The 21,387-nt window shown below is 45.6% G+C and overlaps 1 protein-coding gene across 8 annotated transcripts in view; it reads left to right on the top strand.

Moving 5' to 3' along the window:
• The window catches only part of FLVCR2 (FLVCR heme transporter 2), an 81,391-nt gene that overhangs the window by 36,840 nt on the left and 23,164 nt on the right, over nucleotides 1-21,387 (top strand). For 6 of the 8 annotated variants that reach the window (XR_649926.3, XM_031667968.1, XM_017961375.2 and 3 more), the window contains 2 exons: nucleotides 16,893-17,034; nucleotides 20,719-20,859. Coding sequence is in view for 7 of the 8 variants with exons in the window: in XM_017961375.2 (XP_017816864.1) it covers nucleotides 16,893-17,034; nucleotides 20,719-20,859 (283 nt within the window). In the remaining variant the exon portion in view is untranslated. Of the gene's footprint in view, nucleotides 1-1,440; nucleotides 1,734-16,892; nucleotides 17,035-20,718; nucleotides 20,860-21,387 lie in introns of all 8 variants that reach the window. The other 2 variants (XM_017961376.3, XM_009211986.3) reach the window with 2 other exon arrangements.

The raw sequence follows: 21,387 nt of genomic DNA, 5'->3' as shown, positions 1-21,387 counted from the left end.
ACTTCCTTCCCAGCTTCTTTGGGTTCAGCCTTGTGTCCGGAGCCTCAGGAGGGAGCAGTGTTTGCTTTGGCTCCCCTCTGATTGCTTCTCCAGAGAGGAGTTGAACACAAGTCCTTTTCAGTTTCAGGAGGCTGCTTTTGATTGCATAGCCTTGCCGGCTCCCAAAGAGAGGGACACAGAAGCTGGAGCAAGCTTGAGGGCTGTTTTTCTCCTTTTCTTCTTCTTCTCTCCCCTGGAAATTCCTGATTTCTGAACACAATGACTGGGTTGACATGGCTAGGTCTCCTTTGGTGGCTCTAGAGGTAGCTGTATGCAAGTCTATTTGCTGTGTCCATCTACTGGAAAACACAGTTGGTGAGCAGGCATGAGGCATCCATGGGTTTTTTTGTTTTGTTTTTTGAAACAGTGCCTCACTCTGTCGCCTGGGCTGGAGTGCAGTGGCATGATCACGGCTCACTGTAGCCTCAGCCTCCCTAGGCTCAGGTGATCCTCCCACCTCACCTCAGCCTTTCCAGTGGCTAGGACTACAGGCTCATGCCACCACGCCGGGCCAATTTTTGTATTTTTTTGTAGAGATGGAGTTTTGCCACGTTGCCCAGGCTGGTCTTGAACTTCTGGGCTCAAGTGATCTGCCCTCCTCTGTCTCCCAAAGTGCTGGGATTACAGACGTGATCCACCACCCTGATGAGGCATCCATGTTAAAGCACAGTTCATTCTCAGGGCTGTTTGTTTGGGGTAGTAGCTGCCTTTTGAGCAATCCAGGCCTCCTTAGACTTTTATCCCGGGCTTCCTGTTGGGTGCTGGATAGGTTTGTGGAGACACCCATTTGAGCACACCCAGGGATTCATTCCTTCTCTGCTGAGAAGCTAGACAGGAACATACCTCTCTCCCACCATTTCTGCCTAGGACACGTAGGGGAAGCCAGCAGCTGAGAATTCTCTTGATTTTCTTCCTCAGCGTGGTGGAGATCAATTGCTTCTAAAGTGTGATCCATGGAGTCTCTAGCACCAGAACCACCTGGGTGTTCATCCAAAATGCAAATTCAGGGACTCATGCCTATAATCCCAGCCCTTTGGGAGGCCAAGGCAGGAGGATGGCTTGAGTCCAGGAGTTGGAAACCAGCCTGGGCAACATGGAAAAACCCCATCTTTATAAAAAATACAAAAAAATTAGCCAGGCATGGTGGTGCATGCCTGTAGTACTAGCTACCCGGGAGACTGAGGTGGCAGGATCACCTGAGCCCAGGAGGTGGAGGTTGCAGTGAGCCAAGATCAGGCCGCCTCCCTTCAGCCTGAGGGACAGAGTGAGACCCTGTCTCGAGAAAAAATAAAATTAAAAAAATAATAATAAAAAGCAAATTCCTGGGCACCAGAGCAGACCCAAGGAATTAGCTCCTCTGGGTTGGGACCCAGGAATATGTATTTTTGATTCTCCTTCCAGGGATTCTGATGCCCACTGAAGTTTGAACACTCCTGGTATAGAAGCCATGGAAGCTGGACCCAGCAGCCGTATTTGGGGCCTCCAGCAGGACACCTCTCCTCTTTGGGTATCGGCTTTGTTTTCTACAGCAAGAATGCCTGCCTCGCAGGGTTGCCATGAAAGCTAATGAGGCAACGTCTATGTGAAACAGCTCCTGGAACCAAGTAACCCCTCTGTAAACATTGACTGAATCCACATCTATGTTTTCCCTCCCTACCAAACTCATGTTCTACGACATTCTAGTGTTCAAAAAGGTAAACTGAGGTGCAATTAATTGTTTTTTAAAGAGTTTATTTAAGCAAACAGTGATTCATGAATTGGCTGGCTCCAAACCAGAAGTGTTTCTGGATCACCTTGAGTCTCAGACCATGTCTTCCGGGGATATGATGCTGCTTGGTGCTTTTTTGAGACTCAGTAAGATTCCATGAGGCCAGGCGCGGTGGCTCACGCCTGTAATCCCAGCACTTTGGGAGGCCGAGGCGGGTGGATCACGAGGTCAGGAGATCGAGACTATCCTGGCTAACATGGTGAAACCCCGTCTCTACTAAAAAATACAAAAAACTAGCCGGGCGAGGTGGCGGGCGCCTGTAGTCCCAGCTACTTGAGAGGCTGAGGCGGGAGAATGGCGTGAACCCGGGAGGCGGAGTTTGCAGTGAGCGGAGATCACGCCACTGCACTCCAGCCTGGGAGACACAGCGAGACTCCGTCTCAAAAAAAAAAAAAGATTCCATGGGAAGAGAGCAGGGCTGGGAATGGAACCTCAGAAGTCTCGATGTTCATGATTAGCTCTGTGACTTCAAGTTGCTTCCACTCAGTTATGAAGTGGAGAAGACAGTTTGGCCCTGACAGGACTCTGTTTCCTCATCTGGACTTTGGGCTTCCTGCTCTTGATCTCACTGGGTGGTTTTGAGGCTCTGGTAATAGCCTCAAATGTTGGATGTGTAGGTGCCTTGAAAATGGTGAAATATTTTGCCAGTGTTGACTTTTACTGCCCTTTCTTGAACTTAAAAAAAAAAAAAAAAAGGCCGGATGTGGTGGTTCCCACCTGCAATCCTGGCATTTAGGGAGGTTGAGGTGGGAAAATCACCTGATGCCGGGAGTTTAAGGCCAGCCCTTCGCAACATAGTGAGACTCCATCTCTACAAAAGCAGTTAAAAAGTTGGTTGGGTGTGGTGACACATGCCTGTAGTTCTAGCTACTTGGGAGCTAGAAGGAATCACTTGCGCCCAGGAGTTTGACGTTACAGTGAGCGGTAATTGCAGCACTGCACTCTAGCCTGGGCAGCAGTGTGAGACCTCATCTAAAAAATTAAAAAATACTCTGGACTTGCCCTTTGACACTAGAATAAAAAGAGCTTCTCTAGACACACATCGTGTCCTGCCTGGATTAGGGGCCATGCCCTCCATGTAGAGGGCTCAGCACTCCTGCCTTTACACCAGCTCATGGTTCAGGATAAGCTCCATCATCCTTACTGTAGGAACCTCTCTCAGAGCTTCTCAGTTCCAAAGCATTCCTCTCATCGGCAAAGAAAGGAAGCTGCACTTGCTGATTTGATCCTCTTGAGCTGAGCTGTTTGGCAGCTCCAGGAATCCTGTGGAGCATTCTGGTTCTTTTTGATTCCAGGAAACTGACAGCTTGCTAGAGAAGGGCCTTTTGCCAAAGAGTGGCAAGACGCAACGTTTGAGTCTATAGGTGCCTAGGATGGTTCTTCTCTTCAGTGTAGGAAAATGGCTATGGTGGCATAGCACAGAACTGATTCGTCCCCACCCTCAGGAGATAGGCCTGGGAGTGAGAAGCTTTATCCTAAGGGCACGGTGGTCCTGGCCCTACCAAGTTTTCTCACAGCCCCTCACAGTTAGCAAGTGGCAGTGATCAATGGTAACAAATGGGGATCCGTAGGGCTTGGAGAGCCCTGGTAAAGATGTTAGAACCCTTAGGAAGATGTTGCAGTTTCCCTTCAACATGTTTCTCTCTCCAGAATTCCTCTCTCTCTCCTTACGGAGGAAGGTTCCTCATTGTCTTCCCTCTAGGTATGGCTACCCCTGCATTCCTCATTGTCTTCCCTCTAGGTATGGCTACCCCACCAAAAGCCATGTCCTTTATTGGTGTGCCCCCATCCTGGACCAGATCTCTGTCCCTTGCAAATAACCCACACAATCACCTGGTCATCCCATCTTTGTCTCTGTTCTACAACAAGTTCCTTGAATTCTGCTCGTCCTGAATTGCACCCCCTCCAGCCAGCTTCCCTATGTCTTTCCAGTTGACAGCAAGCAATGTGACAAATGAAAGCCAGTAAAGAAGGCTCTCCTCCCCTTGGCCTGTCATTTTTTGTTTTTGTTTTTTTTGAAGACAATGCACCATAGCCTTTATTTTATTTATTGAACAAATATTATTGAGCATCTACTCTGTGCCAAACAATGAACATTTTCACAACTGCGGATGCAGCAATGAATGAGAAAGGGAAGGTCCCTGCTGGCAATAGCCCTCTGTTCTTGTAGAGTTCAGGTTGAAGGGAAGAGAGATTAGACTATAAGCCAGTCACAGCAGAGTGGCTAATGGTGCAAATGTCAGCCCAAGTAGCAGGGCAGGTGACTTTAGAGCAGGATATTAGGAGATGTTTTTAGGTAAGCAGGTCCCCGAGTAACTCCCTAAATAACAGGGCCACATCTAATGGTGCTGCAACCTCTCTCTTTCTCTCTCTCAGAGCGTTATAGATGTGAGTGACTAATAGTTTTCTTGGTGTAAGCTTTAGATTTCTTTTTCTTTCCAGCTGTCTGTCTGGGATCCTGAGGCAGGATTAGTTAACTTATGAAGTTGGCTTCTTCGGAAAAAGCTACATGGGTCCCATCCTATCTATTTCTTTAAGTGCAAGCTCCAGAGGAACTGGGTTTTGCCCATGGCAGTCCATGAAGCAGCAACTCTTCCACGGCCTGCCAGCAAGTAATTGGCAGGGTCTCACCCCTGAAAAAAATCAGAATAGGAGAGCTATTACCAGAAAGTCCATTCAGATTTAGAAGGAAACATGGGAGGATTAGAAACATTGATCGTCACGTGAGCACCCCTTTTAGGAATGACAACACGTTGCCTTGCAGACAAAGGAGACAATTATTCTCCTTTGGGCTGTTTTATCTATCAAAGGTCAGGGAGTGGCACGTTTGAGTTGGGGGGATAGGAGGAGGGTTAGTGTTGAAGGAATGCACAAGACCGTAGAATCCTTCTGTTGGCTGTTGATTGCTGGTGTCTGGGACAGAGTTGGTGGGCAGTCAGTGCCAAAGCATTTGAATGGCGCTTTGCACATCGCCTACTTCAAATGTGAAAACTTTGGAGTAAGATTTGCATGATGTGATCTGATGTGATCTCAGCTGGCCGGGTGGTTTGAAAGACACCCACTCACTTTTCCTCCTTCCTAGCTGAGTCATGGGGAAGTTCTGTGACCACTGGCTGTCAGCACAGTCAGCTAGAGGGACATTAGTGTATTGTAGCAACAGTGATTTGTTCTGCCACTGAAAGAAAAGGCAGTGGATTCTTCACTTCTCCACCCAAAGGAGACCTAGGCTGGCCCTTTGTGGAGTTCACCATGAGGACAACTCCAAGGGGAACACCCAGCCCTTAAAAGGGGGAGTGTGTGTGCCGGGAAGCTTCTGAGTTGATGATGATGGAAAGCAAGCATAAATACTGGGCTTAGCTTAAAAAATAAAATAAGGCCTTTGTCAGTGTTCCTTTTTTTTTCTTTAATCAGAAAACTTTCCTTGTAAAACTCATTTCTTCCCCTAAACTTAGCAACTTCTCTGTTTACAGCCTAGGGTATCTCTGCTCTTCAGCTAACTTGCACCCTCAACCAAGATGAGGAGGAAACCCAACACCAAAGCAGTAGGTCAAGATCAAGGTATATTACATTATAAATCGGGTGAGAGTGAGCTCCTTGTCTTGCATCTTTCTCCTCCCTTCTAAGTAGGGTGCTTAGTATGCAGCAGTTGCTCAATAAATACTGAGTGTAAGTCTGAGGGTGAGAAGTTGATTGGTTTGCATTCCAATTCCCTCCATGCCTAATCTTGGGGCACCCCAAACAGGAGGTCTTCCCTGTGTGGGGGCTTCCTTGGGTCGTTTCATCTAGCATCTACTTGCTTTGGGTGGTTAAACTCCTACAATGCAGCATACTGCTACTGTACCCAACTTGTTTACTGCAGAGCAGCCTGGAACGACTTGAGTGAGGTTTGAGCTGCAGAGTTCTAAGAGTCATTTCTTCATTCAGAAAATATTTCCTGAGTGCCGTCTATGTTCTTGTGTCAGACGTGGTATGGGGAAGGGTCACATGAACAAATGTGAGTCAATGTCCCTGTCCTCAAGGTACTAACAGTCTAGTTTGGGAGACAACACACTATACAAAAAGAAACAAAACTAAGCATGATGTAAGAACAAGAAACTCATAAAGTGTAACTGTGGCAAAGAAACCAAACTGTAGCTGGAGACACCTCTCACCCTTGCTTCCTCCAACAGCTACACATTTGGGGACATTTGAACTACAGAATGGAGCATATGATACTGGAGGGAGTGTTAGGTGTTTGAGGGCAGTCACTCTTCTGTGGCATTCACTTGTCCGTTGAGGGCTTTGGCATCAGATAGCCAAGGGTTTGAATCTCAGTTTTGCCAGGAGAAGCTGTTTTGACCTTGGGCAAATTACAGAGGCTTTCTCATCTGCAAAAACCAAACCAGAGGCCAGGTGCGGTGGCCCATGCCTGTAATCCTAGCACTTTGGGAGGCCGAGGCGGGTGAATTGCTTGAGCCCAGGAGTTTGACACCAGCGTGGGCAACATGGTGAATCCCCGTCTCTACTAAAAATACAAAAAAAAAATTAGCCAGACGTGGTGGCACACGTCTGTGGCCGCAGCTACTTGGGAGGCTGAGGTGAGAGGATTCCTTGAACCCGGGAAGTAGAGACTTCAGTGAGCTGAGAGCGTACCACTGTACCAGCCTGGGCAACAGAATGAGACCTTGTCTCAAAAAAAAACCCAAAAACACCCAAACCAGAGATGATGGTGCCAACTTCACGGGGTAGTTGTGAGGGCATAGATGAAATATCATGTAAAAAAAACCTTTAGCATGCTGTCTAGCACATAGCAGACACTTACATATTCCCCTCCTCCCTCCTGGTTTGAATAACATTTAAGACCAGCACCTTTACCTAATGAATGAGAGTACAAACTAGTACAGATGGCCAGAGCTGGAAGTTCAGCCTCATCGCTTACTGTTATGTGACCTTGGGCAAGCTACTTAAATGCCAGTTTCCTCCACTTTAAAATAGAGATTAAGGGAGCACTCCTTCTATTCTATGGAGTGAAGTGTTGCCCCCCAAAGGAAAAAATCAACAATTAAAAAATAAAATGATTCAAAGAGTATATATATTTATAGAGTGCTTTGAGCACAGTGTATCAGCTCTCATCACTATTATTATCTTGCCTAGGGATCAATGATTGTAGGCTATCCTAATTTCAGTAGCTGCTGCTTCCTGCATTTCCCTAACCTCTTTCCCCAAAAGAACTGAGGGAATCCAGGAGTCAAGGCAGGAAACCAGCATAACCACAGCTTTCAGGACAAACCCTGTGACTGGGGTGGGAGCTCTAAGGAAATCTGGAGTTGGCCAGCTGTGACCTTACTCCCGAAGTTCTCAGAGATCTTAGCTTAGCCTTTAAATCCATAAACCCTCTTCATGAGTGATTTTCCACCAACTCAATGAGGTTGTTTAGAGTGTCTTTGTCTCTGAAGGCCTGCCACCTCCTTAATCCCGAGTTGACTTTTTCAAAAGAAGCCTTGGATTTGGAGATTTCACAAATAACAGTCATATGAGCAGTCTTTGCCTGGACATTATCGGTTACCGTGGCATTTTCCTTGGAGCCGCCTGGCATTCCTGGGTGCTGGGGGCTCATTCTCATGATTAAGCTCAAGCTCTGGGTTCTTAGTTTTACAGTGTCTCACAGCCCCAGCAGCCACCTTGGACTCTCCTTGCTTCTTTCTGGGGCATCCATAGACTCAATCCCAAGACCCCATGCCAAACCTCAACCACATGTCCCAAGGTAGCTTGCCCAGCAGAGTGCCTTCACTGTAGCCTGGTCTCTTCCACTTGGGATCTTGGAGTCCTTGTTTATGCTCCATGTTGCTAGATCAGTTATTCACTATCAGGTATAAACAAACATCTAAATGATGCTTGCCAAGGTGTAGAGAGCAGTATTTATAGCGACAGAATTATGGACTAGAGTGTGCAGACTTGCCTAAATAGTACCAGCTTTGTGGTGTGCACACAGCACTATGTGGGGATGGGCAATGAGTGTGGAAGTCACTTCCACATAATTCCTCAGGTGGACATGGTCCTGGGAGATGGAGCTTGTGTTAGTCCATTTTGGATTGCTATAAAGGAGTATCTGAGGCTGGGTGATATATAAAGAAAAGAGGTTTAATTGGCTTACAGTTCTGCAGGCTGTACAGGAAGCACAGCGCCAGCATCTGCTTGGCTTCTGGCAGGGCCTCAGGAAGCTTCCAGTCATGGTGAAAGGCAATGGTGGAGCTAGGGTGTCACATGGCAAGAGCAGGAGCAAGAGAGAGTGAAGGGGAAGATGCCACACAGGTTTAAACAGCCAGATCTTAGGAGAACTCTTTATCACAAGGCGAGCACCAAGGGAATGGCACTAACTCATTCATGAGAAATCCACCCCCATGACCCAATCACCTCCCACCAGGCCCCACCTCCAACACTGGAGATTACAATTCAACATGAGATTTCTTTTTCTTTTTTCTTTTTTTGAGATGGATTCTTGCTCTGTTGCCCAGGCTGGAGTGCAGTGGTGCATCTTGGCTCACTGCAATCTCTGCCTCCTGGGTTCAAGTGATTCTCCTGCCTCAGCCTCTTGAGTAGCTGGGATTACAGGTGCACACCACTGTGCCCAGCTAAGTTTTGTATTTTTAGTAGAGATGGGATTTCACCAGGCTGGCCAGGCTGGTCTCAAACTCCTGATCTCAAGTGATCCACCCACCTTGGCCTCCCAAAGTGCTGGAATTATAGGCATGAGCCACCGCACCCAGCCTCAACATGAGCTTTAGAGGGGACAATATCCAAACCCATCATGCCCCTTTACATAGTAACACTTTCTCACAAGTTGTCTGTGCAGCTGAAGTTTTCCTCAGCTGTCCTACTCTGTGAACTTAACTTCAGATTAATCTTTAGGCCATAAAATCATTGCTAGTGTACAGAGAGGTATGTAGAGATACACATTTACCTAATCACTGTATCATGTAAAACATCCTTTGGTAAGGACAGCATCATACTGAATGCTTTAAAATTGCTCATTTGGGTTAATGAGCTTACAGTAATCCGATGTGTGGAAGTCTAGATTGAACACCAATGTATCTTTTATGAGGCTCTTATTTTAAAAGGATCCTCAACCATGCTTCTTAAAGTAGCAAACTTTCTCTGAGAACTTTGTCTAGACTTAAATTTCCAACCACATCTTTCCACAGTTCTGGGCTCACATGACAAATGTGCAGTGGCAATGGTGCTTTCCTGACATGCCAGTTAACTGCGGCTCATTCTTCCAACACCCATGTATTAAATAAGCACCAGACTAGCAAGTTTCAGAAAAATGGCTGACAACCCAAAGATTAGAGGAAGTTAGGGCAACACAATCACACCTAGTGACGATCGTCAAGGAAAGCTCTGTGAGAGAATTCACGTGGTGATGGGCTCTGAAAGATTAAAAAGGGAGTAACTTGGGATAAAGGTATAGACAAGATGATGGAAAGGTTGGAATCATGACTTGTTCAATCTGGCTGGAATATAGGGGATTTATAGGGATATAGGAGAGAAGGGACTGGAAAGGAAGGTTGAAACTAGCAAAGACAGCTGTATTAGTCTGTTTTCACACTGTGATAAAGAACTGCTTGAGACCGGGTAATTTATAAAGAAAAGAGGTTTAATTGATTCACTGTTCCAAATGGCTAGGGAGGCCTCAGGAAACTTACAATCATGGTGGAAGGGGAAACAGGCACATCTTACATGGTGGCAGGCAAGAGAGCAAGAGAGAGAGCATGTGAAGGAGGAACTGTCAAACATTTCTATAACCATCAGGTCTTGTAAGAACTCACTACCATGAGAATACCATGGGAGAAACTGCCCCCGTGATCCAATCACCTCCCACCAGGCCCCTCCCTTGGCACATGGGGATTACAATTCGAGATAGATTTGGGTGGGGACATAGAGCCAAACCAAATCAATGGCCAAGAACAGTGACTGAGGGGTTTGGACCTGCTTCCTTCCTCTGAGAGGACTGACACCTTGAAGGTCTTTGAGCAGGGACGGTGGGGTCAATGCAATGCCGAGGACCATGATCTGAGTACATCGTGCAGGTTGGGCAAGAAGAGATCACAGTTGCCTGGGAGAAAGGCAGAAAGGGCCGAAGCAGGACAGGGCAGATTCAAGGAGAACTTTGCAGAAGGGTTTGGGAGGATCTGAGATAAAGTGCATATAAGAGGGCAGAGTCAAAGATGACTAAGATAATTGAGGAAGGACACGCAGATGGAGCCAGAGAAGGAAGTGAAGCAGAACCAGGGTAGGATGATGGTTTGTATGACTTCCCCAAATAAACCAAGTGCATCTTGGGAGTCCCAGTGGCCTCTGCTGACTGTCACCTTGCTGTGTGAGAGCGTGTGGGAAAGAGCCAACCTTGCAGACAGGGAGTGAACCTCAGCCTGATGAGCTAGATGGTATTTTCTTCCTCTTGTGGATTAGGAAACACACAGAGAGGTCAATTAACTTGTCAAGCTCTAGTAACTGGTAGAGCCGAGTTTTGAATTGAGATCTTTCTGACCCCTGACCCTGAGCCTTTAACCACTATATTAATATGATGATGTCTCTGAGGAATGTTGAAGGAGAAAGGAGAAGAAGTGGGAGATTCATTTAAAAATAGCATAAGGCCAGGTACGGTGGCTTATGCCTGTAATCTCAATATTTTGGGAAGCTGAGATGGGAGGACCACTTGAGACCAGCCTAGGCAACATAGTGAGAGACCCCAATTGCACAAAAAATTGTAAAAAATCAGCCAGGTATGGTGGCATGATCCTGTAGTTCCAGCTACTTGGGAGGCTGAGGCGGGAGAATTGCTTGAAGTCAGGAGGCGAAGGTTGCAGTGAGCCGAGATTGTGCCACTGCACTCCAGCCTGGTGACAGAGCAAGATTTCGTCTCAAAAAAAAATTGTTTTTAATTTAAAAAATAAAAGTAACATAGCCTGGGTATGAGGCAAGCCCCAGATTAGGTCATGAAGAAACCAAATTTGATGGAAGCCTTCAACCTCAGGGACCCTGGTGCAAAGAAAGCTGCTGGCTCAATAAAGGGATATATATATATATAAAATATTTTTTATATGTATTTATTTTGTATATATAATATATATGTATATTTTTATTATTATTTGATACATGGCATTTTACATGTTTATGAAGTGTGGGACATTTTTGACTCAGCACTAGGAAGATAGCTCCTGAGAGACCTGAAATCTAAGGGAACATGTCCAGCCATACCCAATGACTGTGCCCAAGGGAGAGGAATGAGCCAATTGGCTTGAGCAAATTGGGGCCCAGCCCTAGGGGTGAGGGTGGGCTTGCGTTTGTCTGAATAGCAGTGCACATTGGGAGAGGAATGAGTTTCGGTAGGCGAGAACCTGTTTATGGAGGTGGTTGTCTCCTAACAAGAACAGGATCCACCTTGCCAGTGGCTTGGGTCAAGAGGATGAGGTGCCTGGGACCCAGCAAGAGGCTCAGATGGGGACTACCGGTTCTTTTCCTGTTCCATTTGGACTGAAGCCCTTACCACTGTGTGGACACAGAGCTCCTTGCCTTGCCTTTTGTGGAAGCTCTGGGATCCTCCCTGAATGGCCTGGCCATATTCTGGCCCCATGAATAGGTAGGATTTAGGAGGGCATCTGTGTGTTAGGGTTGTGATTCAATTGTGACTGAGGGCTTTGTGAATGGTGAATAGGGACAGTGGATGGTACAAGCGGATAGGAAACAGTGGTTCCGTGGATCTCACAGCCGGCATAGCGTGTGTGTCGTGTTGTGTAATGGGTTGGGTATGGAAATCTTACCCCAGATGCAGCCTGATGATTTTCTGGTTTTATTCTTGCTCTGCCAAATGCAAGAGCTAGAATCACAAGTGACACATCATTCAAAGTATGGCTTCTCCCTGTCACGCAGGGCCCTCAGACCACATAGACATGTTTTTACCTGTGACATTTGCTCTGGAAATGCTCCTGATTACTGACATTGCAGTAGCATTTAGAGGTCACCTTTGAGTTTGCAGAAAGGGCAAAAATAAAATAGAAAATTAAAATTAAATATCCCAGGCTGCCTCTCCATCCCTTCATTCATCACATTTTTTGTTAAATGCCCTCTATTAGGATGAAGTAAACTATAGTTATAAAGCTTACCTCACTTTGGAACACTGTGTTGAAAACTCCAGCCTTGCTACCTAGAGCTGTATGACCTTGGGCAAGTCAGTCAGCCTTCTTGCATCTCAGCTTCATCATCTGTAAAATTGGGACGATGTTAGACCCCTCTTTCTGGGATTATTATGAGGCTTGAGATACTCCACGTAAAGCTACATGAGTAGCTTTTTTTTTTTTTACTATGTTTTTACTATGTTGAGTAATTTTTACTATGATGAGTTTTACTATGATGAGTATTATCATGTGCCAGGCTCCAGAGATCAGTGTGAGCCCTGCCCTCATGGAGCTTGTAATCTGGTTGGGAAGACAGATGTTCATTAAATGATCATACAAATATAAAATTACCTATGCAGGAACCCAAACTCATGTAAGGGATCAGAGCAACCTTCCTGAGGAAGCAGGATTTGCACTCAGACCTGAAGGATATCTGCATTGACTAGCTGAAACACAGCAGGGAGACATTCTAATCCAGGTAGGGGAGCCAGTGCAAACTCCCCGTGGTCACTTGAAAGACAGAAGGGAACTCAGTGTAGCAAAGTCCTGAGGAACAAGTTGATGACAAGAGTCAGACCATTAGGCAGAGCCCATGTGCAAAACCTTGTGGCTGTGCTTCGGATTTTTATCTCTAATTTAAAGAAAAGAGGAGTCACTGCAGGGTGTTAAGCAGGAGAGGTACACGATCTGATCACGTTTTCCAAAGACGGCTGGCTATCATGGAAAATAGCTAGGATCAGAGCTGCATGGAAACTATTAGGAGGCATGAGCCACACTTTTCCAGAGGCCAGTGTCTCCTCAACTCCCTTGATGATGATGGGGATGCCTGCATATGAAAATACAGGTACTTAGTACCCACCTCAGACCTGAGGGATAACAATGGGGTTGGTACTAGTGACGTTTGTTATGGGACAAGGTTGGGAAATACTGCTATAGAATAGGTAAAAATGAAGAGAGCCTAATTTTTGAAAAGTAAGTTCCAGAAGAGCTAAGACTGTGACTTGGTTTGACCATGAATTTTGTATTTTGCCCATGACTTTGTGTTTTGTTGAGAATGATAAAACTAGAACAAGTGCAGGGATGTAAGTCAACTCAAAACCAGTTAGCAGTGACATTCATTCATCTGCCTTCCCAAGGTGGGTCTCCAGGAAAGGTGCCAAACGCTCCAGGTGCAGCGTTCTCCCACATTTTAAATTAATGTTTCACTGATTCAGGCCCCAGGTCTCTGATTTGTACCCCGGAGGTTTCTTATCAAATGAATGACAACTCAAATGGGTGAAAATGTAGACTTCTGTGTTGACTAGTATCACACCAACATTTCATGGAAGGCAGCAAAGTGAGCCTGGGTTCTGACATAGACAGAACTGGCTTAGGAGCCCAGCTCCTCTGCTAGCTGCCTATGTGACCCTGGACAGGGTGCTGAGCAGAAGGTTTTTGTTTGTTTTTTTTTTTCCTCTCTCTCTTTTTTGTTGTTACAAAGTTACTGGGGTTAGGCTGGGTGCAGTGGCTCACGCCTGTAATCCCAAGAATTTGGGACGCTGAGGCAGGCAGATCACTTGAGGTCAGGAATTTGAGACCAGCCTGGCCAACATGAGGAAACCCTGTCTCTACTAAAAATACAAAAATTAGCCAGGCATGGTGGTGGGTGCCTGTAATCCCAACTACTTGGGAGGCTGAGGTAGGAGAATCACTTGAACTTGGGAGGCGGCGGAGGTTGCAGTGAACTGAGATCGTGCCACTGTGCTCCAGCCTGGGTGACAGAGTGAGACCCTGTCTCAAAAAATAATAATAATTAATGAAAAATAAATAAAGTTATTGGGGTTAAATTAAAAGATGAATTGTATTACATATTCAGTGCATAGTAGATGCTCAAGATACACTAGGGTATCCTAGCCTCTCCTTACTTTCCCATACACATTTTTTTTTTCTTACCACTATGAGTACAATGTAGAAAGAACCTGGACCTTAATAGGGAGATGTGTCATTCCTAGCTTTGTGTAGACAGGATTTTCCACCAATGTTCATCTGCTCATCCATCCATCCATCCATCCATCCATCCATCCATCCATCATAACTACGGGACAGACCTATAAACTTATAAACTAGGAACTAGAAATAGACTCTCCCTAAACACTGCTCTTAAGAAGCAGTACAAAAATATGTCTTGAAAAAACAAAAGAGGAAGCAGCTTACAGTCTAATCCTTATGTTTTGGTTTTCCACACTGGGCATAAATGTACCTCCATAGCCAATTTCCTTCTTGAGAAAGGTTACCATGAGACAGTGTTGCTGCCCAGCTGGGGTTACTGTAGGCCACTACTGGGGCCCACCCATCCACCCTGCTGCCTGGAGAAGGCTTAAGAGCTGGAGTTGGGGTGGAATAGCACTCCCTCAAGCTTAGTGTACAGATGGAATGAACAGAGTCCAGCTGCCCGGGAGGAGTAGGGCATACAGTGTAACACCGGCTGGGAGGATTTCTTTATTGGGGCAGAAGATTAACTGGGAATTAAGGTATCCTGTGTTGGGATCTCAGAGCTTTGATTTTCCTTTGGAAATGAAAGAGTCACAGAACCTCAGATGGTGTCGTATCTTTCCTCACTCTTGCAAATGGGACCTTGGGAGATTCTACTTAACTTCCAGACCTCCAACTCCAAAGTGGTTAGAAGGTCATATATGAGCTGGAGTGGGCCCAGCTTCCCAGCTATGAAGAAGGTTGTATTTGCCCCTCTGCTTGTGGCTGGTTTTTACCTTCAATTAAAGTCTTGAAGATGAGCAGTTGAGAAGCCTGACTCTGACAAACCAGTATGACCAAGGATCAGCTAAAGCTCCAAGGACACAAAAGAGGCCTCTCTTCTGCGGAAGCCTGCCTGCCTGGGCCTTTCTCAAGGCTTCTGGCCCAGGATGCACTGGCCAGAGAAGCCAGGAGATCTGCTTTCTCACCTCCACTCTGCGAGAACTCTGGGTGACCCTCAACAAGTCACAGAGCTCAATTAACCTCACCTGGCCTTTGTTTTCTCCTGTAATTATGGGGTTTGTAATTATAATAGAGGATTACAGATGAACTTTCAAACTGTAATATTCTATCATTTTAACCCACAAATATGGCCAGTTATGTTATCTGTTGTATTTTTGTTTTAACATTTTTCCTGCTAATAGATTATTAAGCTCCTTGAAGGCAGGAACCCTGTACCTCTTGGTACTTCCTAAAATATCTGGCAGAGTACGTTTTAAAGATGCATTTGGTTAATTGATTACATATTGGTATGAAGAGTTCTACACAGAAACTATGAGTGATCACTTTTGTGAATATTCCAGAACTGAGAACCACTAGTAAACATCTTGAATGACTGTAACTGACACATTGAAAAACCCATCAAGGGGGTCAGCAGATTGGCAGCTGATGGATGATGTGAAAATGAGGAGCGAAAGCAAATTGTTTCTTTACCAATAGCTCTTTCAAGTACAACAAAGGAAAAATGAGACCTTACGACAAAGGAATTACTCATCTTCCTTCACTCTTGGAATTTGAAGCTTGCCTGAGTTCACAAGCTGTTTTCCCATTTCCGCCTCAATATTACGTGCAGCAGAAGGGCTTTTGCGAATTGTATCACAGCCAGTCGGTACTGAGGCCAAGTCTTTCTGACCTCAGAAACACTCAACTCATGTTATCGGTCAGGTCACTGGAGTTTGAACTCCAACCCAGATAAGAAATGGTTTAGCACTTTGGGAGGCCGAGGCAGGTGGATCACAAGGTGGAGAGATCGAGACCATCCTGGCCGACATGGTGAAACCCGTCTCTACTAAAAATACAAAAATTAGCCAGGCGTGGCGCACGCCTGTAGTCCCAGCTACTCGGGAGGCTGAAGCAGGAGAATTGCTTGAACCCAGGAGGCGGAGGTTGCAGTGAACCGAGATTGCACCACTGCACTCCAGCTGGGCGACACAGCGAGACTCCATCTCAAAAAAAAAGGCTGGGCGCGGTGGCTCATGCCTGTAATCCCAGCACTTTGGGAGGCCAAGGCAGGTGGATCACGAGGTCAGGAGATCGAGACCATCCTGGCTAACACGGTGAAACCCCATCTTTACTAAAAATACAAAAAATTAGCTGGGCGTGGTGGCGGGCGCCTGTAGTCCCAGCTCCTCCAGAGGCTGAGGCAGGAGAATGGCATGAACCCAGGAGGCAGAGCTTGCAGTGAGCCGAGATTGTGCCACTGCACTCCAGCCTGGGTGACAGAGCGAGACTCCGTCTCAAAAAAAAAAAAAAAAAAAAAGAAAAGAAAGAAAGAAAAGAAAAAAAAAGAAATGGTTTAATTTGTTGGGGGTGTGTGTGTGTTTACAGCCATTTTTTAGGTGCCTATCTCCTGTGTGTGTGAATTTATGCAGTTATGTGTGACTTCACACTATAGATGCTTTAGAAGTTACTATGTTATTCACACAATAAACTGAAGCTTCCATGCTTGTAAATGTGATAACAGCTTTAGGCTTCCAACTCTTACTGAATGCAAGTTCTTGGGCTTGCAGGGTATAGAATTTCTCCCCAGCTGGGCTCTCAGCTCTGGGTTAACAGATTCAGTGAAACTAAAATTTGGAGTAGCACAAGGAAACAATGTTATTTTACTCTACTCCAGATATGGGAGTAGAGGAACCATCATTCATCAGTTTGCAGCTAGAGAAGAGCCAGCCTGCGTTGAGACCATCAATTACACATTCTTGTAACAGGCATTGATAGTGAGGGTGGTCAGAAGGATGTATAAGCCAAATTGTCAGTCAGAAGAAACATTTTCCTGGTGTTTTGAGGTGAGAAATAATCCCTGCATGGGTGTTAGGAAGGATTGGAAGTTGGGAATTAGATTTCTTATTAGGAATCTCTTTACATTTGTGTTGTCACCTCTTGGCCATTGATAACTGTGATTGGTTGTCTCTGTCTTATAGCTTGGAATTGCGATTGGGTTCTTGGTCCCTCCTGTTTTGGTACCCAACGTCGAGGACCGGGACAAGCTTGCCTACCACATCAGCATCATGTTCTATATAATAGGAGGTGTGGCCACTCTCCTCCTCATCCTTGTCTTCATTGGTAAGGTCATTAGTAGACAGATGGGGCAGCAGGGGGCAAAGGGGCAGGGAGACTCTGCTGACCTTGGTGGGACCCGTGTGAACATGCCCTGAAACACCATGGATATTTACAGAAACTGGAGTCTGGGCTTCTTATGGTCTTCAAATGTTTTAGCCTGGGCAGTTGTCCTGACACAATGCTAGTTGGTCCTATCCACTTTGTTAGTGGCTAAGAAAAAGTTGAATTGTCATTAACCAGTTCCCAGTCCTACCTCATCAGAAGTAATGGGTAGACTGCTAGTCCCCTTGATGAAACCCACTGAGCACTGAGGCCATCACAGGCACTGTACTGAGCATGCCTGATTTCATGTAGTCTTCAACAACCCTGTCAGTGAGGTACCACTATCAGTCCTATTTAACAAAGAGAAAAATGAGACTTAAGGGAAGTTATATCAACTATTCGAGATTAGATAGCTAGTAAGTGGCAGAGATTGGATTCAAGTCTAAGCTTGTCTATGTCCCTATTCTAAATTTCTGAAAAAACAAAACTGAAATTGATCCATAAAACTAATAATCTCATAGATTAACCCAAAAATACTTGAGGATCATAGTTCTTTACTGCTTTTTAAAAAATTTTAAGAGTAATGTATGCTTATTATAGAAAAATCTAGAAAATACAAAAAAGTATAGAGAAAGGAATGACCATTAACTTGTCATTGTACAAGTTAATTCCAACCACGAACCTCAGATAACTACTGTTAATGTTTTATTTATTTATTTAGTTATTTATTTTTGGAAATGGAGTCTTGCTCTGTCACCCAGGCTGGAATGCAGTGGCGCAACCTCAGCTCTCTGCAACCTCTGCCTCCTGGGTTCAAGCGATTCTCCGCCTCAGCCTCTCGAGTAGCTGAGATTACAGGCGGCTGTCACCATGCCCAGCTGATTTTTGTGTTTTTAGTAGAGACGGGGTTTCACCATGTTGGCCAGGCTGGTCTGGAGCTCCTGACCTCAAGTGATCCACTTGCCTCGGCCTCCCAAAGTGCTGGAATTACAGGCATGAGCCACCACGCCCGGCCACTACTGTTAATATTTTACATCCATGTGCATTTAATGATTGAGGTATTTGGTAAGATAAATTTACATCCCCTTTTCTCAGCTGGGTGATATTATATGGGCTATGATAAATTTAGAACCAGCAAGACAGAGGTTTTTATTTTCAGTTAGTCACCCGTCTAAAGGTTAACCAGCTTTCTTTCTAATACCTGGAAGTTCCACCTCACATGTTAAAGGTTTCATTCCTGCCTACTGACTCCACCTCCAGAGTCAAGCAGTTCTATAATTGGGTACCTCATTCAACCGTTCTCATTGCGTTGTTCCCTGCCAAGAATCCAGGATGAGAAAGGCTGTCTAATGGGTTTAAAAGCTGGCAGAATGTATTAGACAGAGACCTTGGTGTTCCTGGTAAGGTGAGAAGCAAGGGAGGTGTGGATGAGAGCAGGGAAGAATGATACAGCCATGGGCCTCTTAGCCAGACTTTGAGTTTCAAATTATATGTCCAGCTCCAAATTCTCAAGCAGATGAGGGCCTGGTCCTTTGCAGTTGAAAATCTGGAGGTAGGACATTTCTGTTTGGGCATTTTATTATCAAGCACAGATGGATAGTCGCTAATTGAGTAAAGACCTGAAAAATCTTATCTGAATTCTGGTTCGTGGTTGCCAAATCGTTAAGCCAACACCTGCTGATGTAAAGATAAGCAAACTTTTTGCCTTGCATTCTTTCCCCCTATTGAAGGGAAGGTGAAGAGGCAAGACAATTGATGAGAGGCTCCCAACTATAATATCCAGCACAGTTTCTATGGAAGGAGGAAGCAGGGCTCTGAAGTCTGTGCAAGGGCATTTTCTGGGTGGAGGGCCCCTTTGATCTGCCAGGAGAGTAAATTTCATTTCCACGCCTTCCTCTAAGTGGCGACAGTCTACTGACCTTTCAGGAACATTCTTTTGGGGTGTGGAGGAGGCCACAAGGTGCTTATTTGGAAATTTTTCTCTTTTTCTTTTGATACAGAGTCTCACTCTGTAGCCCAGGCTGGAGTACGTGGTGCAATCGTGGTGCACTGCAACCTTGCAACCTCTGCCTCCCGGGTTCAAGTGATTCTCCTGCCTCAGCCTCCCGAGTAGCTGGGACTACAGGTGTGTGCTACCACACCTGGCTAATTTTTGTATTTTTAGTAGACAAAGTGTTTTAACACGCCTATTTTTAGTAGACATGATGTTTTACCATGTTGGCCAGGCTAGTCTTGAACTCCTGACCTCAAGAGATCCACCTGCCTTGGTCTCCCAAAGTGCTGGGATTATAGGAGTGAGCCACCACTCCTGGCCACTTATTTAGATTTAATAGGGGAACCACTTTAGCCAAACAGCTAGTTAAACTGATCTGCCCTCTAGAAAATGGACTGGCCATCAATACAGTCAATGGAGAAGCATGTATTAATCTTCTTGTTTCTATCATGAGGCAAAGGTCTGATTCAGACTTTGAGAAACGAGGAATGGACCCTAGATTTTTTTTTTTTTTTCCTGCAGAAAAAGACCCCTTTCAGTTATTCAGGGAATATTTATCAGCTGCTGCATGCCATGCTCTGTGCTAAGCATGGGCAACATAGTCCCTTTCCCCTTGAGAGGAGCTGTGGCACTAAGCCATTAACTGGGCTCACCAATCCCAAAGCTTTAGCTTTGTGTTGCTAGTGTGTTTTTTCAGCTCTCTGTGGTATGTTATTTGCTGGTTATTATGCGTTTCCTTGATCTTTGAACACTGCCTGAGAGGTCCAATAATTTCAGCCTTCCAGAGGTCACTAAAAAAAGTAATCAGGGCTGGGCGTGGTGGCTCATTCCTGTAATCCCAGCACTTTGGGAGGCAAAGGTGGGCGGATCAGTTGAGGTCAGGAGTTCAAGACCAGCCTAGCCCACATAGCGAAACCCCGTCTCTACTAAAAATACAAATATTAGCCAGGCATGGTGGTGGTGTATGCCTATGGTCCCAGCTACTCAGGAGGCTGAGGCACAAGAATCGCTTGAACCTGGGAGGTGGAGGCTGCAGTGAGTGAAGATCATGCCACTGCACTCCAGCCTGGGCAGCAGAGCGAGACTTCGTCTCAAAAAAAAAAAAAGAAAAGAGAAGAAAAGGAAAAAGTAATCAGGCCAGGTGCAGTGGCTCACGCCTGTAATCCCAGCACTTTGGGGGGCCGAGGCAGGCAAATTGCTTGAGCTCAGGAGTTTGAGACCAGCCCGGGCAACATGGCAAAGCCCCGACTCTATGAAAAACACACAAAATTATCCAGGTGTGGTGGCACATATGCCTGTAGTCTCAGCTACTCAGGGGGTTGAGATAGGAGAATGGCTTGAGCCCAGGAGGTGGAGGTTGCAGTGAGCCAAGATGGTGCCACTGCACTCCAGCCTGGGTGACAGAGCGAGACTCCGTCTCAAAAAAAGAAAAAGAAAAAGAAAAAAAAGTATAAAAGGACCATTCACTCAGCCTCAAACAATGAGAAGCAGCTTCAAGAAGAGGGCTGTTAAGGGTTTAATTGAAGAATTAATATTTCCTGTGGGAGTCTTAGCTCCTCTCAGATGATGGAGCAGCTTTCACTCATGTGGAACCAGCTCTGCTGGGGTGGGACCATGGGAAATTCCAGCCATCTCTGTTTTTTTCCTTTCAGTGTTCAAGGAGAAACCTAAATATCCCCCCAGCAGGGCCCAATCCCTGAGCTATGCCTTGACCTCTCCTGATGCCTCGTACTTAGGTTCCATCGCCCAGCTCTTCAAAAACCTCAACTTTGTGCTGCTTGTCATCACCTATGGTAAGGCGCCAATGTGTCTAGGAATGCATTAGAACTGGAAATGTTAGACAAGAGGCCTGATGTGTCTTCACATATTACTCTTTCCAAAGCCCCAAATGTGCTTGGAAAGTTGTTGTCTAGGGTCAATCCAGAGGACCCAGCTATGCCCAAGGGCCTTTGCATGTGCTGTAAAGTCCACCTAGAAAATAATTTCTTCCCATGTCAGGTTATCTGACAAATGCCTGTTGGTCCTCCAAGTCTCATCTCAGTATCACTTTTGTAAAGCAGTAGTAGGTAAAACTTTCCCTCTCTTACCATGCTATTCCTTATACACCTTAACATCTGTCATTAAAAAAAAATTTTGCAGGTCTATTTCCCCGTTAGACTGAACTCTCAAAGATTGTGGATTTATGTTTTTCATCTTTATAGTTCCTCAGCAGTGACTGGCCTCAAGTGACTATTTGAGTAGTTACTAAATTCATAAATTAATTAATGCATGCATGCATATATGTGTCTTGCCACATCAGTCTCTCCTCAACCAGTCCTCCC

This window comes from Papio anubis, chromosome 7 (genome assembly GCF_008728515.1).
Source record: "Papio anubis isolate 15944 chromosome 7, Panubis1.0, whole genome shotgun sequence".
Classification (NCBI taxonomy): Eukaryota; Metazoa; Chordata; class Mammalia; order Primates; family Cercopithecidae; genus Papio; species Papio anubis.
Note: the sequence above shows the minus strand (reverse complement) of the source record. Positions and strands in the feature narration are given on the sequence as shown.